General features: G+C 53.9%; 2 protein-coding genes across 5 annotated transcripts in view; one reads left to right on the top strand and one right to left on the bottom strand.

Moving 5' to 3' along the window:
- PPP1R3F (protein phosphatase 1 regulatory subunit 3F) lies at nt 519-16,823 on the bottom strand. The gene is given in 5 exon segments (XM_003135095.5): nt 519-2,292; nt 4,565-4,647; nt 4,871-4,926; nt 15,749-16,421; nt 16,424-16,823. Coding segments are annotated over 5 exon segments (2,421 nt in total). The 5' UTR covers nt 16,749-16,823; the 3' UTR covers nt 519-1,008.
- FOXP3 (forkhead box P3) overlaps nt 16,858-27,022 on the top strand; it is a 24,388-nt gene continuing 14,223 nt past the window's right edge. The window contains exons 1-4 of one of the 4 annotated variants that reach the window (XM_021079539.1): nt 16,858-17,663; nt 20,399-20,435; nt 20,581-22,175; nt 22,319-22,420. The gene's annotated coding sequence lies outside the window, so the exon portion shown is untranslated. 4 annotated transcript variants of the gene reach the window in all.

The raw sequence follows: 27,022 nt of genomic DNA, 5'->3' as shown, positions 1-27,022 counted from the left end.
GAGTTTCCTGTTTTGCGTTCGAACGCAGCATCCGTGGACAGCAACTTGGTCAGGAATTTCTCACAGCACGTTAAGTCCTCTCTGCTTTCTGAGGCCCTCCCAAACTTGAGGGTAGAGGGCTCTTCCCGCTAGTGTCAAAGGCTGGGGTGGTTGGGGGTTGTTTTTCGTAACCTCAAACTCATGTGGCTGATTCACAAACAGTATCCCCTCATCCCCAGCTGCCCACATCCACCACTGCGGCCGTGTGTGTGACACCAAACACTCAGGTGGCCACCATTCTTCCTCCCTCCCTGGCAGAATGCGGAAAGGACCAGCGGCCTGCCCTCCCCGGCCAAGGCCACCAGACCATATGCATTAGACGTGGTGACCCTAAGGCAAGGTGACACAGATCCTCAAAGACATCCCCGAAGTGGCAGCCACATCCCACCCCACCCCCCATCCCCCACCGTGGTCCTCCCATGGAACGTGACCGCCCTGCACTTTCGGGCCCAAGCAGGAGAGCATTACACAGCAAGACACGTGGTTTGTCATAGAGCTCTATTGTGGCATATAATAATAGGTACTCTATATAAATTAAATTAAAAATAAAGCTCCAGCAGGTTGCACAGGTTGGCTGTTAATAAATATATCTCTGGGTAATTGTGCCCCAAGACCAGCTCATGACCACTCTCCCTCATCCAGAGAATTATACAAAAATAAATACAGGCTTGGGGGGCGGGGGTGGGAAGGGAGGACATGCCTAGTTCCATTCGGAAAGTTCTCACTTGCACCATCCGCTCGTGCCTTGTCTCTCTCCCCTGGTATCTCGGCAGGGAGCCCCGGGCCGACGAGAGCTCAGGGACAGGAAGGCCTCTCTCCGGTCGAGCAGTCTCAGAAGCAAAGGACCCTTCACTGTACACACATCCTATCTGAACCCTCTGGGCGGGGTGGGGGTGGGGGTGCAGGGGCTGCCCCTCCCCAGACCCCAGAGAGGGAGAAGCCTGTTATTGCTGGTCTCACAAGCTGCTCCTACGAGAACCAGGCCAGAGAGAGGCACAGCGCAAGCACCAGGAGGGACATACCACTGTTCAGAGCCATAGGGACCACCACCAGCCCAGCCAGGACCCCCAGCGTCTGGGTCAAGGGCCCCCGGAGCTGGGGAGGCAATATGCACACACTCTCTGCGGGGGCTGCTAGGGCAGGAGACCTCTTGGGGGGCTCAAGGCTTGGGCCTGAACCCTCTGCATCCCCAGAGCTCACCTGGGGCCCCGCCAGGCTGGAAGGACGGACTTCGGCCCCCAAGGGACCAGGAAGGGGGAGATGTGGCCCCTGCAGGACTGGAGAGGCTGGCTCCTTGCCAGATACAGGAGCCGAGCTGTCGGCCAACTCAGTGGTAAGCTCCATCCCTCCTGGGGTCCCAGTTACCCCAACTGTCACCCTACTCACACGCGAAGAGCCAGAGTCCTTGCCTGTCCCCTCCTCTGGCGCCCCGGTGAACTGACCCTCTACCCCCAGAACGCCAGGGCTGGCACACCCCGAGCCCTCTGCCCACGGGAGCCACACATCTCCTATACCGGCTACCACAGAACGGGCCCCAGAGACGATTTCCGGAGGCGATTCCTTGGGGGTGTCCCCTTCTGGGCTGGAGGGTATGATGGAGAGCCCCTCTTCCCCCTCCCCCTCCTCATCGGGGTCCTCAGTGTCTTTGATGAGCTCTACGCCACGCCCCAGCCGGGCGTAGTGCAGTGTAATCTCCTCAGCCAGGGCACTGTTCAGGGCCCGCTCGGGGCCAGGCCACTTCAAGATCAGGTCACGGTCTGTGAGCATGCCCAGGGGATGGCTGGGGGACAATCCCCCATCTGTGGGGCCCTCCCCGCCACCTCCCGCCCCACCAGTGGCCACGGCGGCGCGCAGGCGGCTCAGGTGGGACAGGTAGAGCTGCTCCAGCTCCTGGTCAATGGTGTCCTCGCCAAGCGGCTCCTCCAACCCGCTCACAACCTCCAGACCCCCGGGGGGCTCATCCACAACAGCTCCCACCATGGGGTCCTTTCGGCCCCGGCCATTCTCGCTCGATACTTCCCACGTGGCCTCCACCTTTCGCTGGCTGGGTTCCAGGAGTGGCCCGGCAGCCCCCTCACTTGCATCGGGCCCCGAGGCCTGGTCCCTGGGAGAGCCTCCCAGGCCACAGAGAGAGGATGAGAGGGGAATCCTGATGGCCGGTGCCGGGGGCGCCTCTGTGAAAGCCACAGGCGGACTGCTTCTGCGGGCATCGCCTTCCTCGGGGGGTTTGCCAGTCACTGTAACTTCAGAAACCTGGAGCCAGGGGGTGGGGTGCGGGGGGGGGGCAGTGGGAGGGAGAAAGGGAAGGGAATGAATGAAGCAGAAGAGGGGATGGGACAAGCAGAGAGCGTGAGAACTGGGGGCAGACGGTGAGAACTGGGGGCGGCCCACACCCAGCCCCCCAGGTGAAAACTCCTTAAAGGGAGGTCTGGCATTCTCTTCACTCCCAAGATGATGTCTGTACGAAAATAACAAAATTAGCTGAAATCAAAGGGGGCTTCCCGGAGTTCCCATGGTGGTGCACTGGGATCAGGGGTGTCTGCAGAGCAATGGAATACAGGTTGGACCCCTGGCCCCGCACAGTGGGTTAAGGATCCGGCATTGCTGCAGCTGCAGTTCAGATCTGATCCCTGGCCCGGGAACTCCACATGCTCGAGGGCAGCCAAAACAATAAAAATTGAAAGAAAATTTAAAAAATAAAAACAATAAAGGGGGGGGGAGTTCCCGTCGTGGCGCAGTGGTTAACGAATCCAACTAGGAACCATGAGGTTGCGGGTTCGATCCCTGGCCTCGATCAGTGGGTTAACAATCCAGAGTTGCCGTGAGCCGTGGTGTAGGTCACAGATGCGACTCAGATCTGGCATTGCTGTGGCTGTGGTGTAGGCCCGCAGCTATAGCTCCGATTAGACCCCTAGCCTGGGAACCTCCATGTGCCGCGGGTGCGGCCCTAAAACGACAAAAAAAAAAAAAAAAAAAAAAAAAAAAAACAATAAGAGAGGGCTTCCTGCAGGTCATAAAGTCGAGGAATTCAGTGGGCACCAGTATTTGGTGAATGACTCTGAGTAAATACTGTTGGTTGATCTCCAAAACATATCCAGACTATCAATAGGAATTCACATATTTTCTCTTTTAAAAACATTTATTTCCTAGCTCTCTTGACAAGGCCCAGAAACGACGACCAATCTGATAGCAACAAGCACACCTAGCACCCAGATCTGGGTTTCCAAATACTATTCTCCACTAGAAGGAATCAGGATTCCTGAAATAAATGACTGTTTCCAGGTTTAGGGGAGGGAAAGTACACACACACACACACACACACACACTCACACACACACACATCTCTAGACTCTCTCTCCCCTGCCAGCCCTGGCTTCGCTCGCCTGGACCACTGCAGTAGCTTCCTCCTCAGGGTCCCCCAGCTTCCGCCCTCAACCCTGCAGTCTCTTTCTCGAGGCAGCCAGAGGGAGTCTGTTAAGTCCTAAGTCAGATGATGGCCTGCCTCTGCTCATGACCCCCCTGCCATCCCCCTGTCACTCAGAGTAAAAGCCAGAGTCCTCTCCATGGCCCAGGAGGCCCCGCACAGGCTGCCTCGCCGCTGCCCCCACCTCACCTCCTTTGGCCCACCCTCACTCGCCCTGCTCCTCCCTGTCCCCCACACACATTAGCCACGGCCCCACCTCGGGGACTGTGCACTTGCCTGAGATGTTCTCCCCCTAGTTATCCAGGTGCTTCGCTACTGTACCTTCCTCAATGTTTGCTCAAAGCTCACTGACCACTCAGGCCTTCCCTGGCCACCCGATCTGAAGTTGCAAATGCTCCCCTCTCCCCCCAACACCCGCACCCCCCCACTCCCTCTCCCTAGCCCTTTATTTTTTTTCTTAGCATGCATCATCACCCAAAACACGATCTATTTTAACTACTTACATCTCACGCCATTAAAACGTAAGTCAGTCCCATGAAGATAGTGTGTTTTGGTCATGACTGTATTACTGGTGTCCCTAACAGTGCTTGGCAAAGAGCAGGCACTCAAGAAAGATTTGCCAAACTTGGAGTTCCCGTCGTGGCACAGTGGTTAACGAATTCAACTAAGAACCATGAGGTTGCAGGTTCAATCCCTGGCCTTGCTCAGTGGGTTAAGGATCCAGTGTTGCCATGAGCTGTGGTGTAGGTTGCAGGCACGGCTCGGATCCCGCGTTGCTGTGGCTCTGGCGTAGGCCGGTGGCTACAGCTCCAATTCGACCCCTAGCCTGGGAACCTCCATATGCCTCGGGAGCCGCCCAAGAAATGGCAAAAAAACAACAACAAAAAAAGATTTGCTAAACTAACAGATGACATTTCTATACGCCTGGGGCGGGGGGTGAGGGTGGAGGGGGTGGGTGGAATAACTGCATTCTACCCCTCTGCCACCAGGCTCTGATTTGGGGGCCCTCCCTCCAACCTAGGGTAGACCCAGAGCAAGTCAGCCCTCACTCCCCGGCCTCCCATCGGGCTGTCCATTCCGAGGCTGCCAGGGCCTGCTTACCTGGAGTGTCATTTGGGGCCACGGACGGAGAGGTGTGGGCGCCACCAGGGGACCCAGTGACTCCTGGACATCGGGACGCTCTGCTGGAAAGAAGAGGACACCATTGGGGCGAGGCAGGTGTAGAAACAGGTCTGGGTGGGTTAAGGAAACAGACTCTCCTGGCCAATTGGCAGATTTACCCCTGAGGCTTTCCGGGACAGAGCCTAAGGCAGAGGGCGCCTCTTAATTTGGGGGGGAAAGAAAAGAGGAGGAAGAAAGAAATGGGGACGGAAAAGCTAAAGCTCCCACAGCCTGCCAGTTGCTTACCCACAGCAGGGGCATTATCTTCCGCACTCTTCATCCTCAGCTCTTCCTCGTGAGGCCTGTGGGGTGGAGGAGAGAATGCGTGGATCTGATGCTCTGCAAGGCCGGTTCTACCACCTACCGGCACCTTCTGAGCCTCGCTGTGGGCCCACCCTCACCTGACAGCTGCTGTTTTTCTCTTCTGTGGCCTGCTGCCTCTTCCTACCCTCTAATCCTACGTGCTCATCGTAGAAAACGGACAAGAATACGGGAAAGCATAAAGAAGCGGGAGAAAAGTCACGCACCAGCCAGAGGCAACCACCATTACCATTTTGGAAATTTTCATTCCACACATTCTATGAATCGTTTAGATGCTGCAGGCGTAATTTTGCAGCTGGCTTTGGCCATTTAACAGTAAGACGACGACGACTCATTATGTACTTTAGCGAACCTCCGAAATGCCTGCACACTGCTCCGATCACGTGGGCTCCCCAGAGTGTACACAGCCCTTCCCCTCCTACTGGGCAGCTAGGTTTGTTTCCTTCGGCTTGCGCTCGCACAGCGGACGTCAGCAGACATCGCTGGGCATGGCCTTAATGATCTTTTCGGATCATGTCTTTAGGGTATATTTCTGGCCGGGGAGGAAAGCATCTTTTCCAGGCAAGGGCAAGGGAGGGACACAGGGAGCATCAAAGGGGAGGAAGGGGAGTTCCCGTCATGGTGCAGTGGAAACGAATCTGACTAGCATCCGTGAGGACGCAGGTTCAATCCCTGGCCTCTCGCTCAGTGGGTGAAGGATCCGGCATTGCCGGGAGCTGTGGTGTAGGTCGCAGATGCGGCTGGGATCCTGCCAGGCTGTGGCTGTGGTGGCGAATGCTGGCGGCTGTAGCTATGATGAGACCCCCAGGCTGGGAACCTCCATGTGCCAAGGGAACCTCCATATGTGGCTCTAAAAAGACAAAAGAAAGGGGGCAGGGGGAGGAAGCAACCAGAGCTCGGGAAGGAGGTGAGCAGGAAAGGCAGTAACCTGAGGTCACAGAGGCCTAGGTCCCTCGGCCAATTCCTCCCCCTGTCACCGTATCAGCCTGGCAGGCCACTTAACCTCCGTGGGCCTCACCCTCCTCACCTTAAAATGGAGCACAGGGGAGCTAGGATGTGTACACCAAGCACAGGGCAGCCAAGGGAAATGGGGACCTCAAGCCAGACCCCAGGACCCGGCTCAGAGCAGGGGCTGCATCGACCATAGGTATTTGGTGGTCTTTTCCCTCCTTCGCCAGGCAAGTCAGACCCCAAGGTCTGAGTGGCAGAAACCAAAGGTATTTCAGCCAGTCCCTGCCAGCAGGGGAGGTCACGAGGATCCTGGAGCCATGGGAACCACTAGCTAAAAATGGTGTGTGGGGACCTGAGAAGCCCTGAGGCAAGAGCCCGGACCTCCTTCTTCCTGGGAAGGAACAAGAGGGTGTGGACCTTTCTGGAAGCAGCTGCGCTGTTTTGGAAAACACATCATCAGGAGTTCCCGTTGTGGCGCAGTGGTTAACGAATCCGACTAGGAACCATGAGGTTGCGGGTTCGATCCCTGGCCTTGCTCCGTGGGTTGGGGATCCAGCCTTGCCATGAGCTGTGGTGTAGGTTGCAGATGCGGCTCGGATCCCGCGTTGCTGTGGCTGTGGTGGAGGCCGGCAGCTGCAGCTCCGATTCGACTCCTAGTCTGGGAACCTCCATATGCCGCGGGAGCGGCCCAAGAAATGGCAAAATAAAATAAAATAAAATAAAATAAAATAAAAAAACAAAAACAAAAAAACCCCACATCATCAGCTACCATCACCATGACCTACAGAAACAGACCACTAGCTGACCTGCATATGTAGTGCTTACTGTGCCGTTTCACGGCAGAGCTTCACAGAGATTCACTTCATCCTTGCGAGAACCCCCCGAGAGTGGTGCTCTGGCTCTTCTCAAGTAGGCAGGGTAATTATCCTCATCCTACAGATGGTGAAACGGAAGCCGAGTCAATAGCTCGAGGTCATGCAGCGAAGAGTGAAACCTAGGCCTTTCGGTTCCCCAGTCTGTGCCCTCAACCAACAAACTGCGGCTTCTTGGAGGAGGGAGGCTATGGGGGTGGGTTGGGGGGGGTCATCCCGCAGCCCCATCGCCAAGCCTTGCCAGAGTCCATAGAAGGAGGCAGCGGTAATGGACAAGACCCCTGCCTCCACCTTCATTCGAGTTTCCCTTTGGACCTGCCTTTTGCCCTCAGAGTCACTCCCTGCTTCCCTGGCGGCATGAGACCTGGAACTGAGAGAACACCAGACGCAGAAGGAGGTGGCACGAACTGCTTCTTATCAGCCCCCTTGGGGAGGAAGCTTGAACCATGTACATGGATCCAGAGGCTGAGAGCTCCAGAAGGGACCGGCTGTCTTTCTCCACAGACTAGGGTTCACACATTCCCCCCCCTCCGCCCCCAGAGGTATTTTAATCAGAAGACTCCAGGGCAGGGAGTGGGTGACTCCAGGAGCCCAGCCATCAACTCCTACACATTACAGATGACAAAGGGGGATCTGGAGCAAACTGAGTTCATCCTGCACCAGTCCCTGAGTGGGTGGAAAATCCAGGTCTTTGGATTCGTGACCCAACACAATTTTTGCTGACTTCTTTTACTGGTGGAGTCCTTCCTTAAAGAAAATGTCATCTTCCTAAGTGTGTGTGGTTTTTTTTTTTTTTTTTTTTTTTTTTTTTTTTTTTTGGCTGCACCCACAGCATGCAGAAATTCCCAGGCCAGGGATCAAACCTGTGCCACCGCAGTAACCAGAATCTCAGCAGCAGCAACGCTGGATCCTTAACCCACAGAGCTGCCAGGGAACTCCCTAGGATCGTCCACAGCAAGCATCCTCAAGAAGACACACACAAACAGAAAGAAAGGCAGTCCGCCTTCCAGGACAGGCCTAGGCAAGCCTTTCCCTGCTATCTGGTCCGAAGCATGTGCATGACAACCAGGCTTCTAAAAGCCACTCTAAAAATAAAAAAACAAAACAACAAAAAAATGCCAACAAAACAATAGCCACTCCAGAGTCCTGCAGGTACATGAGAGAAAAGAGGGGGGAACTCAGGATGCAGCCAATCCGCAGGAGAAGAACTCCACCGTCCACGCGAAGGAAGATGAGAGAGAGAAGAAAAACGAATACAAAACAAATCCCTCAGCCTTCAGAACATCTCTTCTTCCACAGCCGGGGAAGGTGAGAAGAGGGGGAACATTAAAAAATCAGGTCAAGCAATCTAGCCAATCCCAAGATCCATGAAGTCAGCAGAAGATCGCAGGTCACTCTCCCTACCTCTGAAGGCAAGAGAGACAGAAGCAGGAGGCACCAATAAGCATCTATTGTTCACTTCCTCCACTGTGGGCCCTTCTCATTGATACACCAAGTCGTATGAGACCCTTCACATCTATCCTTCAAAGCAACACGCTTTCTTTTACAAGTGCAGAAACTGAGGCTCAAGGAACCGTGTCTAAACCTACTAACTACATACCACACTGATAACATCCAAAGAGGGTTCCATTTTTTTTCCCCCCTTTGGCCGAGCCTGTAGCATGTGCAAGTTCCCCAGGCCAGGGATGGGACCCACGCCACAGTAGGTACAACGCCGGATCCTTAACCCGCTGAGCCACCAGGGAACTCCAAAGAGGGCTCCATTTTAAACACCGTGTTCGAAACCGTGGGCTGAAAAAAACACAAAGAAAAAAAAAAAAAACTAAATATCCTTGAACTGTCTTTCACGGTAAATATTCGGAGGCAACTATGACTTTAATCAAAAGGAGGATAGTGAAAGAAATGGAGTACAAATGTCTACTGACTCACTAATCAGTAACAGAGAAGAGGGGTTCTTAGAAAAATGGGGAGGGAGGAGATTAAGAACAAAACTGTACCTCCAGCATGCTTGCTAATTTTCGAGAAAGAAACCTGCTTTTTTGGCACCAACCCCACACCCGCCACGTGGTACCGCCTCAAGGGCAGTGGGCATTCACAGGCGGGGGCACACAGACCAGGGGGCATCGGGGGCACACATCCTTGGTGAGAACTACTCAAGGCAGCGTAACCTAGAGGGGGCTGGGTCAGGCCTGCATGCCTGTCTCCTGGGCATGAAAAGTCCTCCTGCCACCAGGAAACTCAGTGGCCTCTGACCTCAAGACAGCACCTGGGGAGACCAGGGGGAATGAGATTTCAGAAAGTGGTGCCGTGGGCTGCAGCCAAGGCCAGCTGAGACAGCACCAAAAAAGTGAATCGCCACAGTCAGAGAGCAAGCGAGCCAGCCAGGGCTGACAACCCCCTGTGCAGAAGAGCAAAGCAGACTTTCAGAGCCGTCTCATCACTGCCACCACCGCCAACGCCGCCACCGCCCAAGTCCTCTGAGAGCACCCCCAACACTCATGTTTTCAAAGAACCTGGCCAGCCCAAAGTGGGTCATGCACTGAAACCCAAGGGAAACTTAGCCGACCCCAGCTCCCGTGCAGTCAGCCTCAAGATAATGCTGACTCTCCAAGGGGACAGGTGGCTTCAGAAACTTGCCCGAGATACTCGGAATCCCAGTTACCCCGAGCCCTCTGCTTTCTGTAAAGAACAGGTCTTGGGAGTTCCCATCGTGGCTCCGCGCTTAACGAACCTGACTAGCATCCGTGAGGACGCGGGTTTGATCCCCGGCCTCGCTCAGTGGGTTAAGAATCCAATGTTGCCGTGAGCTGTGGTGTAGGTCGCAGACTCGGCTTGGATCCCGCGTGGCTGTGGCTGTGGCTGGCAGCTGTACCTCTGATGGGACCCCTAGCCTGGGAACCTCCAGATGCCGTGGGTGCGGCCTTAAAAACACCAAAAGCAGAACAGGCTCTGAAGGAGGCTGTGAATGTCACCAAGTTCTATGGGGCACGGCTCTGCCTTCCCCAGCTAGTCTGTCAGTGTCGGCTCTGGAACTTTCGGACAATCCAGCAGGGTGGAGGGGCTGAGCAGTTTTTGGTGCCAAGAGCTTCTGTTACAGCAATGACTTGGTTCACTTGGCCGTGACCCACCATAAGAAATACATTTTACATAACCCAGCATACCCCCATATAGGTATAACCACACACACACACACACACACACACACACACACACACTGAAAACCGGTTGTTCCTTGAATGAAACAACACTTACCTTTGCTACATGTTGTGATGCGCTCTGATTTTATCCTAGGCTATTTTTGTTAATGGTTGTTGGAACCCAGTAAATTGATTTCACATCTCAATAAAGGGTCATGGTGTGTAGTTTTAAATAACCCCAGCTCTGCCACCTGCCAGCTGTGGGACCTGCAGCAAGTGACTTAACCTCTCTGTGCCTCAGTTTCCGCATCTGTGAAGAGGGTAGAAGAGTCATACCTACCACAGGGAGCTGTTGGGTGGGTTGAGGCACTATGTGAAAAATCACCTGTCCAAGGTGCTTAACCCAATCCTCCCCTCCAAATTCCCACTGAGGGAAACTGAGGCTCTGAAAAGGAAAGCAACTTGCCCAGCACCGCCCGGCTGGTAAAGACACATCACCCAGCCCGGCACAGCAGTTGAGAACCCGGCCACCAGAGCGGGACCACCTGGCTCAGATTCCGGCTCTGCCACTTTCATAACATGTGGCCTCAGGCCCACTTTCTTGACCATGATGCCCTACCAGTTTCCTGTGGAGTAAAAGAGGCTCACCGGCACACTAAAATCCTCACTCTCCAGCCAACTAAGATGATCCCTGGCCCATCCTGTTTCGACTTTGGTGGTTCTGATTTTCCCAAAGACTGCCAACTCGGAGAGCAAACTGGGTCCCCAGCCATTCGGCTACAGGCACACCTGAAAGTCCCTGAGGCCGGACTGTGCATCAGCTCAGGGACACACCCTGGAGACACAATGGGGAGCAAACTCGACTAGGAAACTTCCAGTTTCGGGTGGAGGAAGACATCAAAAAAAAAAGATACTCACACTCATTCTTTCAACAAACATTTATTGAGCACCTGTTAAGTGCCAGGCACCGCAGCAGGCCCTGCGGGAGTACAGCAGTGAACAAAAGCAGACCGTGTCCCTACCCCTCACGGAGCTTACAGTCTAGCAGGGCAGAGAGGGTCGGCCAACAATCCCCCGATGAAGGCCTAACTACAGACAGGTCAGGGCCTTCGGAAAAAGAAAGAAGGTCCTAGAACAAGGGGCCCTGGCCTTGACTCCCGGGTCAGCGAGGGCTTAGGATGCTTAGAGGGGCAAGGAGCAAGGGAGAGGTCAGGGAGAGGCTGCTCAGGGCTCTTTGGGGGAGGTGATAGATTTCATCTCGAATGAGGGACCTTGTGAGGCATCTTTGGGACATCAGCCAAGTGGAGACACTGAGTTTGTAAAGGTGAGGCTGAAGGAAAGAGCCGGGAGGAAGAGAAGGGCCAGAGAGTTCAGAGGAAAAGCAGCAGAGGGTGGTCCCAAGGCAAGGGAAGAATGTGTTTGAAGTAGGGCTGCTCGACCGCTTCAAGAAGAACACGAAAAAGCCACCTCTGGAATCTGGCAGATGCAGGGGGCAGGAGAGAATGCAGATAAAGTGTAGGCAGTTCTTGAGAGAGGGGCTGGCCATGAAGGGGAGGAGGGTGCCTGGGTGCGGGCAAGGAGCAGTGGGGACAGAGGTGGGGTCAGAGGACAGACTTTTAAGATAGCAGAGATGCTGGCATCTAGAAAGGCCAACAGAGAGCCTCAGGCAAGGAGGGCAGTGAAAAGCTGCCAGGAGAGAAAGGGCAACTGATGACATCAGGTTCTAGAGCCAGTGGCAGGAAAATGGAACCCGGAGCACAAGTGGGGGGGACTGGCCTGAGGGAGGAAGAGGGCCCCCTCCTCCCCTGTAACACAAGAGAGGGAAATCCCGGTTTGCAGGCTTGGGGGCTACAAGGGCTGGGGAGTTCCATTCTTATGGTTTGTTTCTACTTGTTTTTCTGAAAGCAGGAAGTCTGAAGGCAAAGAACATTTGAAAGAGTCACCTCAGGGAGGAGACAAGAGTGGATCAGAATAATACAGTAGGACTGCCAAGCAGGGTGGAAAATGGTCCTGGATTTGTGGCAATGTGCATCTGCTCTGCTATATGCCATTCTCTAACAGGGCTTGCCAGCTTGACTACTTGGTGCTATTTAAAAACAAAACAAAACAAAACAAAACAAAATAGAAACAGTACCAAACGTTTAAACAGGGCCTGAGGAGGTAGGGGTGGACAGGCTTCCAGGAGGAAGCCCTCTTAGCTGAAGGATCAAAATGAGGAGCCTGCTAGGGGGCCCAGGACCAACATTCCTGGTGAGGGAAACAGCAAGGACAAAGGCCCTAAGGCAGGAAGGGGCAAAGCACCTTGGAAAGACCGTGGCGATGGATACTCAGAAAGCAGAGGATGGCGGGAGGTGAGAACAGCAGCCTGGGAGGCCAGAAGAGGGGAGAGGGCGGCGGGGGTGGGGTGGGGTGCTTGAAGGCCGGGCTGAGGCTTTCCTGGTCTTTATTTTTAAGAGGAAGAGGACACGGTCCAAGGGTGTTAAGCCAAGGCAGAACCTGAGGGGCTCCTCCCCACACCAGCCCTGGGATTTTGGGACTCTGGGAGCCTCCGTGTGCTCATCCAGAAAAGAGGGAGCAAAACCATCTATCTCAACAGGGAACGCTGAAAGGATTCGTTCGATGAGACTGTGCATGCAAATGCTCGGCCAGGCCTCTGCCGGGTCTGGTACAGCAAGCCCTCCTCACCTGCCCCACCCACCCAGTTCCACCACCAGCCCTTGGGCGGCTCAGCGCCAGTCTGCAGCAAAACTGTTTGAACCTAGTGCTGTGCCCAGCACATAGGAGGCCCTCAATAAATGCTTGTTGATGGATCATCTCTAAGCCTCAGGGTTTTCAAAAGCCTGGTCCAGCCACTCCAGGAATGCAGCCATTTCGCTGCCTCCCCAATGGCTGGCACAGACGTCCCCCGTGCCCTGACCTGACGTGGCTGCGCCCGGTGCACGGTGGGCCTGCAAGCCAACGCTTCCTGAATGGGAAGCCCTCTGCGACAGGGCTCCCACAGGCTTGAGGCTACCCCCTGAGGTCCTCCACCGTGGCCCAAGAGGGCTGGGTGGCAGGGAGCAGGCTGTTCTTCAACAGCGCTCCATGTCACCGGCAGCATGCAGGTTTTGAAACAATAATAAGTTGAAATGTACTCGCCAAGAAAGCCACCGACCTACAAAGCAAATCTTACCGCTGATCTTGCAATGAGCATCAGCCTCCCCTTTGCAAGAGCTGAGATCAAGATAAAGAAGCTATCAAAAAGCCATCTGCCCACTTAAAATAATATCACAAGTCATGTTAGGAACCACAGACCTGGGGCCAGATACCAAAACAATTGTCTGAACGGGCTGCTTCAATTTCTCCTTAAAACCACGCATGTATTTTAAAAGAAAAACACCCTCTCCACCCACCTTGGCCCTGCAAGCTTTTGATTTCTCTGTTCCTTTCCTTTCACACTCTAAAATGACCGAACTCTTGTTACTCAAACTGTCGCGTCTTACAGACAGGGCTCCCACGACAGCCAGCTGGGATGACGACTCGGGAAAAGTGACGGAAATGAAGGCGATTCTGGGGCCCCTGCCACAGCTTGATACCTTGATCTGGGTGCTGGTTTCGCACGGGCGTACACGTAAAAATCCACCGAGCTTCACACTTCAGATCGCGAAGTGGAAAAGGAAAGCAAGACATGCTGGGAACATGGGAATACCAGGAGCGACAGGAAGTTTGCCCTGAATCCTAGCAGGCCTTCAAGGGGAACAGTAGTGTTTGGGGTTTGCTTGGGGTTTTTTTTTTTTTTTTAAGTCCCTACTGCCTCCTCCCTGGTCCCGTCACTCACTGGCTGAGTGTACGTGAACAAGCTGGCTCACTTCTACCTCGGTGTCCCCCTCTATCATCAAATGGGCATCATCATAGCACCTCCACCACATGGCATGCACAGCACGACTCGGGAGAGAACACACTTGAAGCTCTCGACACAGAGATCATTAACTGCTGGCCACGGTTAATCTCTCGAAGCTACCACCATGCTTCGGTTACCTTCCCCACGCTTGCTACGTCCAATCCAAGCACACAAAGTGACTGTCATTTCCCTTTAGCCGATGAGAAGGCTGAGGCTTAGGGATGAAGAAACTGAGGCAAAGCTACACAGCTGGGGGTGGGCAGAGCAGAGCTTGGGAGGAGAATCCAAGGAACTATGGGTGAGTCCCTAAGTATTGATACAAACACCTATACGGCACGACTGAGAGCCAGGCTCGGTTAGGAATGCTTTGACGCATCTCCCGTGAAGCAGGTGCAATTATCATCTGCTTTACAGATGAGAGTACTGAGGCACAGTGCGGTTAAATGAGTCGGCCAAGGTCACAAGACCCGCAGCCGCCAGGAGTGGGATTTGAACCCCGGCACTCTGATGTCAGAATCCGCGCTGCAAGGAAAGCCATGCTGCCTGCCCTGCTCAGACGAAGTCCCAAGTTACGGTGGGGGGGTCACAGGTTGGCAGATGGGTACTTGTCTGCCTGCTCACTGACCCAGGCACATCTGCCCACCTGCTCCAAGCTCGACCTTTCAGAACCACTCACAGCCCGAGGCCTTGCCAGGATCGCAGACACCTTGCTGGAGCCATAGGCTTCTGATCGAGCATATCCAAGATTCAAAAAGCACCTTTCTCATTCTCGTTTCCAGTCCTCCCCGGAAAAGGGAAATGTCTGCACTTCCCGCAAACGCATGGAGAATCTACTTAGCCCACGTTAGACTGAGGTGATCTCCCCAGCAAATCAGGGCCTAGCCGCTACTCTTGAAGAACCCATGGCTGGAGAGAGAAAAACCTAGGAGAATCTTGTTATCAGGGCCTTCCAGGGCTAACTGCTTCCTCCTCCCAGGCCCTGAATGGTCACAGGTGGTATAGCAAAAACAAAGGTCAGGAGCTTCCAGGCCAGGCCCGTCTGGTTCTGCCTCAGCCAGAGCCACAGCTTCCCCGTGAGAGCAGGGGCTCAGCCCCTCAACTCCACAGAAGCTAACAGACCAGATAAGAGCAAAAACAGTAAAAAGAGTGCACAGGCCTCAAGGTCAGACATGGCCGAATTGGAAAAGCCAGGCGCCATCGCTTCCTCAACCAGTTTCTCCCTCTAGAACCCTGGCTTCCTGTGCTGTCAAATGGAGATCAGATTCCCTGCCTCATAGGCAAGGCCCTTGGTCCACACCAGCATTCTCACTGCAGTTCTCTCCGCTCCAACACACTACCCTTCACTCACACCAGGCTTGCTCCCACCTCAGGACCTTTGCACTTGCTATTCTTACTCCTTAGAACATCCTTGCTCCCATTATGTGTGCATAACTATTCCTCTTCATCATTCAGGGCTCAGTTGAAACAGCACTTCCTCAGAAAGTCCTCCCTGTTCCCTTTTCTACAAACTCTCCCCCCACGCCTGAGCATTAACTCTGCTAATCAGCATCCAGGACTTACTTCCTCAAAGGCCCTCCCCCAACACCCTGCCTTAAGCAGCTATTGCCTCCCCAACTATTCCTATTCTCCTTTCCTCTCAGCAGCTAACCTTATCCCTATGTAGCTCATCCGCCTGCTGGTTGTTTTTTTTCCAGTCTCTCATAAAAGCCTGTTGATTCTGGAGGGCAGGGAAGATGTCTGTCTTGTTCAGGGCTCTACAGTGGAATTCAATACATGAATGAAACCCCGGTAATTAAAACACAGCCTAGCACACGTTTGGTCTCCATTACTCTTTGACTAACTGACTGAATGAGCCCTCCTCCCAGTCCTGGTGAGCAAGCCTGAGGGGTTCCTGGGCCAGACTGCTTGTCCTCCATCCTAGACACAGCCCTGCGTTGGCGGAGGTGGCGCTGGCAGACATTACCTGCGCCTCATCGGCTTCATGCAGCTCTTCAGCTGCCTGGCCTCAGCCTCCACGGGACCCTGGCACTCGGGCTGTGGCTCCGGCTGCTGCAGCTGCTGCTGCTGGGGCAGCCCTTCGGCATCAGTGGGTGTGGGAGCGGGTGCAATCCGGAGCAGGACTGTGTAGTTGCGGCCGTGGTTGTTGGCCCAGAAAGTGCCCTCGGGGGTCTCATAGCGCACCACGAAGTCCAGGCGCGCCCCATCGCCCGCGCCCTCAGCAAAGGGCAGCTGGAAGGCAAAGCGGTCGGTGCGGCCGCCGTCGTCGGGCGAGGAGGCGGACGCCTGGCCGGGGCCCAGGCCAAGGGCCAGATCCAGGATGGGATCTCCTGCTCCTGGTCCTCCCGTTCCTGCCCATGGCGGGCTGCGCGGGACGTAGCGCGCTGGGTGGTCGCAGAAGGAAGCCCAGCCGTCGTGTGAGGCCCGCACGTGCACCGCCTTCTCGAAGGAGCGGTTCAGCACGCGGACCAACCCGCGCAGCACGGGCGGGCGCCCCCCGGGCACCCACACCCCGGCACCCCCGGGGACCGCTCCGGGAGGCGGCAACAGAGCCTCCAGCTCCACCATGACGCGCCCCAAGCGCTCCAGACGGCCTGACGCGGGCGGCAGCGAAAATGTGGGCACCAGGTAAAACCCCCGCCAGCGGGGACGGGGCACAGCGGCGAGGGCTCGGGGCAAGCCTCCTCTTCCTCCTCCCCTTCATCCCCATCCTCGCCATCGTCGTCCTCGTCAGCCCCGCCGCCGTCGCCATCTTGCCCGGCCGCCGCCGCCATCTTGCCCGCCCCGGGCCCGCCCCACGGCCGGTAGCGGCGCAGCTGCGCCAGCGGCAGCCCCAGGGCCTCATCGGCGAACAGCACCCGCCGCGGGGCCACCGCTACCTCGACTGAGGTGCGGGGCTCGCCCGCGGCCGGCGAGGGGGGCGCGGGATGCCGCAGCGGGGGCTCCACAGGGGCCGTGCGCGCCATATCGGCGGCGGCGGCGGCACCGACGGCACCGGCGGCGGGACCGGCGGGGGCAGGGCCTGAAGGGGCGAGCAGCCAATGGGAAGGCCAGCGCGGGGGGGTACGACTCACGGGGGGCGTAGGCGGCGAGACGAAGACAGGTGTAGCGGAGAGCCAATGAGGAGCCGCGCACGCGTGACGTAGGCGGTGAAGCGCGTGCAGGGGAAGCGCGCAGCCAATGGGGATGCCCGAGAGTGGGCGGTGTAGGAGGCGGGATGATCGGGGAATCAATGGGGAGGCCTGAATGGGGGGGCGGGGTCCGGGATGAAGAGAGCAGTCGTAGGACAGATAATAGGGAAGCGGGAGCGGTGTATGGGCGCCGGGGAAAATGGAATGGTTTCAGGCGATGGGGGGCAGCGGAAGCGAACGGAGAGACCAGAAAAGCAGGAGATCCGTGGGTTGCGTAGGTGGTGGGATGGAAGCTAGAGACAGCGAAGAGCCAATGGGGAGTCGCGCGCCTGTGGCGTACGGAAGAGATGACGCTAATGGCTGCAGCGAGCCAATGAGGAGTCCTGTGAATGTGCACTACGCCTTCAAGGGGCGGTGCCAGGGCTGAACTAGCCACTGCGGAGACTAGAAGTGACCGAGAGGCGGTGTGTGAGTTGCCCGGGAGGCGGGACTGAAGGGGGAAAGCCAATGGGTAGGCGGCGAAGGCGGGAGCAGGAAAGAGAGATGGCGGTTAGCCAATGGAGGAGCCAGAGTGAAGACTGTTGAGACGTCAAAGGGTGCTGGAACGGGGTGAACCAATACCAAAGCTAGAAAGCATAGCGGGACCGAAGGATCCGGAGGTGGGACGGCAAAGAGCAGAGCCAACGAGGGTGTTGTAGGTGGTGTGAAGGAGAGGATGAGCAGCCAATAAGGAGGCCGGAGGAGAGGATGGTGCGTAGGTAGTCTAGGTTGTAGGGTGGTCGGGCTACAGAACCGTAGAGTGCAGGCAGCCTTTAGGAAAAGTGTACCTCTCGTGGATGGTTTTACCTTCTCCTTAACCCTCCATGACCACTCCCTTTTGCCCCAGGGCTGTGAATGCCGAGAGCCCCCAAGAACCTAGACCGTACCCTAGTGTGAGATCAAGAAAGCAAAACGGACTTTGCGGTCACAGTTGCTGGTTCTCCCCTGCCCACCTCCGAACCTTAGCTTGGGCAGTACCACTAGCCGAGAATGCCCCTGATTATCATTCTCAGTGTTCTCCAGGATTTGGCACCATTGTTGAATGAAGGAGAGATTGAGGTTTTGGGGTTTTTTTTTGTTTTTTTTTTTTTTTGAAAATTAGCTTTTTCTAACTCTGAGCGTGACTGTATGCAGCCGGGAGTTGGTTGGCCATGTTGGCAGACATTGACTATCACAGATCAAATCCCTGTCATTCTTGCCTGACTCAAACGCCATAGCCGACAGTGGCCTCACCGCCCATCTTTCTGTCTCCAGTCTCTGTTCCTACTGCTCCCTCTCCTAAGAGTGCTACTCCTTCTGCTTCCTCATGTCCTCTCACTCTCTTTTTCCACTCTGCCTTCGAGATCCCACCTCCTGTAGGAACATGGCCATTCATATATTCCCTCCTCCATCCTGGGTTATTTTCTAAACACCTACTGTATGCAAGGCTCTGACTCACAGCATCCCTAGAAAGGAGGCACTTCCGCCAGTGGGCTCCTCTTCTCAGGTCTCAGTGTCCAGAATGGGGTCATGGGTCAGGAACCAATTATGTATAGTTGCAAATAGCAGGAGGCAGGGAGAACCCACAAAATAATGTGAGCTTAAACAAGATAGAACTTTATTGTTTTCACTCCTAAAAGTTCAAGCTGGTAAGTAGTCCAGGGACTCCTTCCTGCCCAGAGTTAGGGCATTGTCCATGTCCTGGTCTGGCCCCAAGACTCTCATCCTTCAACAAATCCTGTCAACCATTAAAAAAAAAAAAGAAAAAAAAAAAAAAACATATGGAGTTCCCGTCATGGCTGAGCAGAAGCGAATCCAGCTAGTATCCATGAGGATGCGGGTTCCATCCCTAGCCTGGCTCAGTGGGTTAAGGATCCAGCCTTGCTGTGAGCTGTGGTGTAGTTCGCAGCCGAGGCTTCAATCACGCATTGCTGTGGCTGTGGCGTAGGCCAGCTGCTGTAGCTCTGATTCGACCCCTAGCCTGGGAACTTCCATATGCCACAGGTGCGGCCCTAAAAAGAAAAAGGAAAAAAAAAAAAAAAAGCTTTGAGTTCCTGTTGTGGCACAGTGGGTTAATAATCTGACTGGGGTCGCCTGGGAGGTTCGGGTTCTATCCTGACCCGGGAACTTCCATATGCTACACCCATAGCCATAAAAAAAAAAAAATCCTGTCAGCTCTCCATTCAATATATTTCCCAAATATACCCTCTCCATCAATCACCAGGACTATTCCAGTAGCCTCCCTTTCACTGGTCTCCATGCTTCCATCCTCACTCCTATGGTCCATTCTACACTCCATCAGAGGGATGCTGTGAAATCCTTAAGACAATTCACGCCTCTCCTCTGCTCACAACCTTCCTCTGGCCTCCTGCTCACTCAGGGTAAAATCCAAAGTCCTTACCATGGGCTAAACAAGGTCCTGCCTGGTTGACCGCTCCCCAGCCTACTCTCTGACCTCGCCTCCTACCCCTCCTCCTCTTGCCTGACGCCACTCTAACCACACTGACCTCTTTAGTAGACCTTGAGCAGGTCAGTTGCACTCCCACATCAGGATCTTTGAGCTGGCTCTTGCCTCTGGAATTACTCAGAGAATCTGCATGGCTCCTTCCTTCAGGTCTCTGTCAAAGGCCCCCTTCTCAGGGGACGTTCGCCGATCTCTCTGTTTAATCCAACCCCCTCCTCCCTAGGAACCTCCCATGGGAGACAGCATAGTCCAGTGCAGAGAGGAAGTGGTGACTGCTGCCCCCTCTCTGCCCACCTGACCCATCAACCCTCACTCTGCAAGGGTCCTGGCTCTCAGCAGTGTCCGCATCACCCTTCCACCACGCCGGGTCCCTCTCCAGTGGCCTCCTGGCTGGGACTCTTTGGGCCACCACGCTCCCTCAGCCATCCTCCGCCTTCTCTGGCCACCTGTCATTGGAGGGAGTGGCAGTAAGGGAGAGATGGTTTGGCAAGGACACAGACCACACCTCGGACCCTGAAAGAGAAAAACAGCCCCCCTCTCTCAGGAGGGAACAGCGCTGGGGACAAGGAATGAGTTCTGGAAGTGGCCTGGTTTATGGTAACCCGGGATGTGTCGGCAACATTCAGACCCAAGTCTACGGGGAGCAAGGGGTTATTAAGTAGCCTCGGGGACATCCCTAAAGTCCACCTCCTCCCCTCTCTTGCTCCCAACCCCATGCCACATGCCATCTATTAAGCCCCTACTGAATGCTGGGTCCCTACAGGCCTCCAACCTGAGACCTCATCTCACTGGTGCCTCCCCTGGCTGCCAGGCACACACAGGACATCCTTGGGTCTCAGACATGTCCCACCAACTCAGAAGCCTCAACCAGTGAAAGTCTTGTTTTGAACTAATGGTAGGGAGGGTTGGTTTTTTTTTTTTTTTATTGTTGTTGTTAGCTGATTTTTTGAAGGTCTTTTTTTTTTTTTCTATTCACTTTTTTTTTTTTCTTGTCTTCACAAAGTCAGGCCACCAGGCCCCCTCTGGGCTTTTCCAAAAAGGTGAGTCTGAGTTGAGGAAAGAGGTTCTCCTTCTTTTGAGGATTTGGGAGGTTGTGTGTGGGGGGTGGAGAGGCAAAGGAGCAGGTCTTGGCCATTAGGTTTACACCATGTGAATAAAAAGCTCTTTCCAATTTCTCTTTCCCAGGCCTGAAGCTGGTCTTGCAGAGGAATTGGAGTGGACATTGGAGGACGGAACCCTGGGCCATGTAGGGCGCTGGAGAGCCTGAGGCTGAGAGTCCCAGCCACGGCTTATCAGGAGAAGCCCCTAGGGGCCCATCTCCTCTGTTGACCACTGATTGGAGGGGGTCCCCGCTGAAGTGAAGAAAGGCAGCCGCCAAATCTTGGACACCCTGCAACCTTCCAGCCTCCAGAAGAATCTCCAAATTGCAGACCCTCCCGGTCTCTGCAGCTTCTAATGTAAAATTTGAGACCCTTGTGCTCAACGAAACCTGAGGGTTCCAGAGCCCAGCACCCCTGGGACGCAGGGCCCCCCTCTGCCAGCTCTGTGATCTGGGAGCAGTTGCCTGACTGTTTCGTCCCCCCTTTTTCGCCCTCTGTCCAAGGGCCATGATGACAAGATGGATCTCCGAGGGCCGTGGTGAGGATTGAACAAGATCGGCTGTGAGAAGCGTTTTCGGCGCTGTGTCTGGCACGTGGACGATTCGAGAGAAGTGTCCGCTGTGGGGACGATGGAGGAGATTTGGAATCCGAAATCCTTAGAAACCGGAAGTTTTCAAAGCAGAAAACGGCAAAGGCCAAGGGCCTCAGAAGCATCAGGCAGTGGTGTCTCTGAGCGCGAGCAGGTTGGGGCCCCAACGGGCCATGAGAAGGTTGGGGTCTCAACGGGCCTCAGAGCTTTGTGAGGATGGGTGCGTCCATCCTGGGGCCTGGTTAGGATCTTCCCTATAGGGTGGCCTCTGAGTCAGAGCCCTCCGGTCCTAAGATGTCATGAGGCAAGACTCTTTGCCCCTTGTTCCTTCAGTGATGTTCAGTGGCTTCTGAGAGCCAGCGATTCTCAGACTCTTGGATTCTGTGAATTGTTGGCAGCGGGGGGAGGTGGGGTTGGGGAGGGACCCCCTGCTTTTTTCCTCCATGAAGTAACTTCCATGCCCCTTAGCCTCTGTGAGAAGATGGGTTGCAACCGTGTCCAGGGCTCCCCATCCCTGGGTAGTAAAAATGTGATGACCTCATCAATTCCCCCTATGGGGAAACTGAGGCCTGGACCAGAAGCAAAGCCCCAGGAAACCCAGCCCTATTCCATTCTTTCCCTGATGTTTCCCACGCACCCATTACACTCTTCCTTTTCAATATCTTCAAGACTCTCCAATATCTTCTCACTCTACAGAGCGGCGTCTCTGCCTGCCCAGGACGCCCCTGTGATTTATTAGAGTTCTTCCCCCTCATTTTCTTTTCTTTTCTTTTTTTTCTAACTCTACACACTTTTGTTTAAAAACCTGTGGTTTCTCATGAGCTCTGTTATCTCATTGATACCTCTCACCTCGGTAGTGAGGGGAAGAAATCATATTTTCAGATGACTCGTAAAGGGCAAAGAAAAAACCCAAAATTTCAAAATTTCCGTTTAAGTCTCATAATCAAGAAGAGGAGAAACAGAGCGAGAGAGCGAGCGAGCGAGAGAGAGAGAGAGAGAGGAAAGCTATGAGAACCCCCCCCCCAACCCTGTGATTATCAGCATACACACTCATCGAAAAAAAAATTTGGATTATTAGAAGAGAGAGAGAGGTCTGTGGCTTCCACACCGTGGTTTTTCTTCTCGGTATAAAAGCAAAGTTGTTTTTGATATGTGACAGTTTCCCACAAGCCAGGCTGATCCTTTTCTGTCAGTCCACTTCACCAAGGTGAGTGTCCCTGCTCTCCCCCACCAGATGCGGGTCCAGCGGAAGAGGCGACAGTGAGGTAGGCACTGGGGGATCAAGGGCCCTCCCAGGACAGTCAGGACAGCACGCAACTACCTCGGTCCCGGTCAGGTAAGGTTTTTTGGTTTTTTTTGGTTTTTTTTACAGTAATAATCGTAATAACAAATGCCAGAAGACCGACGGGTCAAGTTCTTAATCTTTGCTGGGGCACAGGGCAAAGATAAATCAATGGATCGATGTGCGGATGGGTAGGATTTTTTTAAACTATATCAACTGCCCGTCTTTAGGCATTGCAGCGCTTTGACCAACTTGAAACACCGTCCAGGTGTAACTGGAACTTTCAACTCCTCTCTCTCTCTCTCTCTCATCTCTCCGGCTCGCCTCTTTCTGGAGAGAGCTCCCCTCCCGCTCTGTCTCGCTGTTTTCGTGCTTCTCTGCCCCTCTCTTTCTGTGTCTCCCTGGCACGCAGCCTCTCCATCCCTCTTTTTCTCTGGCTCTGACCATCTTCCCTGTCGCTGTCTCCTGACCACACTCCTGTCTGTCCCCTTTCCTCATCTCTCCCACCACCTTTCCTGCTGGTTCATTTCATCTTGCCTTCCCCCTGCCTGCCTATCCCCCCCCCCACCACCCCCCAGCACCCAGCAAAGAGCTGTGTACAGCTGTCGCTTAATAACAGCGAGTTTTGTAACATCAAGGAGGACATTTACATTTTATAAGAATGAGCATCAATTCTGTTTGCCCCACGGAAGGAGGACTGTGGGCTGGCGGGTTGAGCTGAACACTTAACTTGAACTCCTGCTTGCACTGCAGGAGGGTCTCCCTCCTGGGGGGCCCTTCATGCCTCTGTCAACCTGGTTTAGCTACCCCCAGGACCGTGTGTGTGTGTGTGTGTGTGTGGCCAGGATCCAGTCCAGGAACAGAGTAGGCCATTCAGGGCTGCGGTGACCTCGTCTCTGCAGGCTTAGCAGGTGTTCGCGGACTGTTAACTGTTCGTATTTTATTTTTTATGAAAGTGTAGTTGATTGACAGTGTTGTGCCAATTTCTGCTATACAGCAAAGTGACTCAGTCATATATATATATATATATATTATTGATTTTATTAGTTATATTTTATATTACTTTTCCATCATGTTCTATCTCAGGAGATCGGAGATAGTTCCCAGTGCTATACAGTAGGACCTGGTTGTTTATTCATTCTAAATGTAATCGTTTGCATCTCCTGACTGTTAGTATTTTTTTAACCAAATGAGAATCATGCCATCTACCCAACTATTGGGTTTTTTTTCTGCTTTAGTCAATGAATAGGAGCATTTTTGTAGATCACCAAAAAGTGTTTCAACATGGGACCCTTCCATAACTGTCCAGACTGTCCTCACATCAGTATGAACCACGACTGGTTCGACCAAGTGCTGATTTGGGGGCATTTGGGTTGTTTCTAGTTTTTTCCCCCTAACCATCCCTGATTAGTTTCTTGGATTGCTCCCAGTGGAGTGGCTAGGGCAAAGGGTTTGTACCTTTTTAAGGTCTCTGACCCTCTGTGCAAATTGTCCTTCCAAAAGGTCGTCCTGTTTTATGCTCCCTCTGCTCAAGCTAACCGTGGGTGGGTGTTATCATTTTTTAATCCTTTCTCAACATAGCAGGTAAGAAAAATAGTACCATGTTGTTGAAATTTGCATCTTTTGATTACTTATCCTATTTGTTGACCATTTGTGCTTTTTTCATTTCTTTTTTTAAGTTACCTGGTCACGTCCTTAGTCCTAATAGGGGGTCATCGTTTTAATTGATTGATTTGTCCCAGCTCTTTATATAAAAGATACTGACCATCCATCAGCCATAGGTATATAGCAAATATTTTCTCCCAATTCATCATTTGCTGAAGGTGTTTTCCTATTTATCGATGCTGTTTTGTGATGCTTGTGATGTTTTTCTAGTGTCAAGGAGGTTAGTTTTTTCTTCTGTGGTTACTGTCTCTGGTTTTGTGCTTCGAAAGTCTTTTCCCACTTGAAAATGAGATAAATGTTCACCTCTGTTGGCTTCTATTCTCCTTTATGGCTTCATTTTTTCCACTTACTCTAGAGGTGAAGAGTGTGGGTACTGGAGCCAGACTGTCTGGGACAAACCCAGCCTCCCCCCCCCCAGCAATCTGTGTGATTTCTGGCCAGGCATTTAACCTCTCTGCACCTCCATTTCCTCATGTGTTACCATGATGGTTATAATAGTACCAACCTCAAAGGGTGGCTGTGAGGATTAAATCTATCAACCTTGTTCAATGCTTCATGTACAATAAACCCAAGATCAATATCAGATATTATTATTTATCTCTTTCATAGATATAGAACTCATGTAAGGCTGTGTGATGACGATGCCGTTTCAAACTGGGCAGGGAGGGGTTGGCGGGAAAATGGACTGATCAGTCATTAACTCACTTTTCCCCTTAATTATCCCAGAAACTTGTGTTACTCTATCCCCCAGCATCCCCTGGGCTGAAATGCCACATTCATCACAAACTCGAGGCCCTCTAGAGACTGGTCTGTATTTGAGCTTTTCTCTTCTGTTCTGTTCCTCTGTGTCTGTTCGTTCGTTCGTTCTTTCTTTCTTTCTTTCTTTCTTTCTTTCTTTCTTTCTTTCTTTCTTTCTTTCTTTCTTTCTTTCTCTCTTTTTCTTTTTTTTCTCATTTTTAAACGTGATCCTTTCTGCTGTATAGAAAAGTGATTCAGGGAGTTCCCGTCATGGCTCAGTGGTTAACAAATCCAATGAGGAATCATGAGGTGGCGGGTTCGCGATCCCTGGCCTTGCTCAGTGGGTGAAGGATCCGGCGTTGCCGGGAACTGTGGTGTAGGTTGCAGACGCGGCTCAGATCTGGCATTGCTGTGGCTGTGGTGCAGGCCGGTGGCTACCGCTCCGATTCGACCCCTAGCCTGGGAACCTCCATATGCTGCAGGAGCGTCCCAAGAAATGGCAAAAAAGACAAAAAAAAAAAAAAGTGATTCAGTAACACGTATACACACATCCATTCTTTTTCAGATTCTTTTCCCATATAGTTCAGTGTCTGTTCTTGGCGGGGCGGTGGGGTTGTGGGGGTGCCAGCGGGGATACCACTTTGCTGATTATTGCTCCACAATACAGTACAGCACAGGCCCAAAGGCCCTGCCATCTCGCCCTCTGTTATTCCTCATTATTTCAGGCTGCATCAGCCTCTCCAGCCAGAGACCACCAACTGTTCTTATTTGGAGCATCACATTCTCTCCCTCTCTCTCCTTCTCTCGCTCCTTCTCTGTCCCTCTCTCTCTTTCTTTCCCCCTCCCGCTCCCCCTCCTTTCTCTCTCCCTCTCCCCCCCACCAACCAGGTCTCTCCCCATCTCCCTGTGTTGTTTCTCTCTCTCTCTCTGACTTCCCGCTCCTCTGCGTTGCTTCCCCCTCCTCGCTGTCTCTCCTTCGCTCAGCATCCTCTCTCTTGAGTGTCTCTCTTGGGCATCTCTCTCCATCCCCCTTACGTTTCCCCCTTCTCTCCCTGTAGCTCCGGTTCCCTGGGTCTCTTTGCTTAGGTCTATCTGTCGATCTCCGATCTCCGTTTCTCTCTCTCTGAATCCCTGTCCCCCTAGCCAGGCCCCGGCTCTTCATCTACCCCGCGCCACTCCCCTTCCCCACGTGCAGAGGGGCAGATTGAGGCCTGGGCATGGGCAGGGTAGGGGCACCTCTGAAGCCCTCCCAGAGATGCAATGGCAGCATTGAGATCCCAGCTCAGATCTCGGGACTCTCCGGCTCTGTCTGTCTTCCCCTGACTGTGGCCCTCAGTTTACCCCCTGGCCCCCATGATGGGGGCAAGGGGGGGGCTTCTCTGGGCTGCCTCTCAGCTGCTGCTGTTCCCCCTTCTGCCTTGTCACAAGTTGGGCCTTCATGGTCATGGTGGGGGCCGGCCTCACGAGAGCTAAGTTGGTGGTGGGGGGAGGGGGGGTGGTCCCAGGGCCCCCCTGGGTCAGGAGGCCTCGTGGCTAGAGGGTGGTGATACTGGAGGGACACAAATCAGTCAGTTTCTGTGTGGATCTGGCTGTGGACAGAGCTCAGCCCTGTCCTCAGAGTTGGCCCTGGTCCCTGGGAACCTCCACCCCAGGAGGGGTCCCCCCAGAAAGTCTGGTGCTGAGCTCTTTACTGGCAAAAGCCAGGGCCTTGGCCTTTTCCTGCCATGAGGCCCTAAGCCCAAGGTGCGCTGGCCTCGGCATCCCCTTCCTCCCCCCACCCCCCCGCCCCCATCTCTGGCAGAGTGGCTGTGAGGCTGGGAACCAGATTGGACAGGGAGCTGGAGGCCCTGCAGGGACATGCACTTTAACTTTGGAAGATGGGTACTATTATCGTCCTAGTTTACATACGAGCCTGAGGAGGGTTACAATTAAATAGTGTCACAGCCTGGCCCTGGGCTGGGGAGAGCAAGAGCCAGCGACTCTGGCTCTTCTGCTCCCATAGAACTTGGGAGGCTGAGAGGAGGCTTGCTGCAATTCCAGGCCTGGCAGGCAGGAGGCACTATGAGGTAGTGAGCCTCCCGACCTTTGGGAAGTACCAAGGAGTTTGGACACCAGGGACATTGGCCTTCACGTTACTGAGGAGTTGGGCCCAGGGATCCCACAGGGCCTGTGGGTTTGGTCCGGGGTCCCCTGAATCTAAGACATGGATGGCGCTACGATACTGAGGTTTCGGCATAGACCTGTGTGAAGACC

The sequence above is a fragment of the Sus scrofa genome, chromosome X, assembly GCF_000003025.6.
Source record: "Sus scrofa isolate TJ Tabasco breed Duroc chromosome X, Sscrofa11.1, whole genome shotgun sequence".
NCBI classification, from domain to species: Eukaryota; Metazoa; Chordata; class Mammalia; order Artiodactyla; family Suidae; genus Sus; species Sus scrofa.
This window is presented reverse-complemented; position numbering and strand designations above follow the sequence as displayed.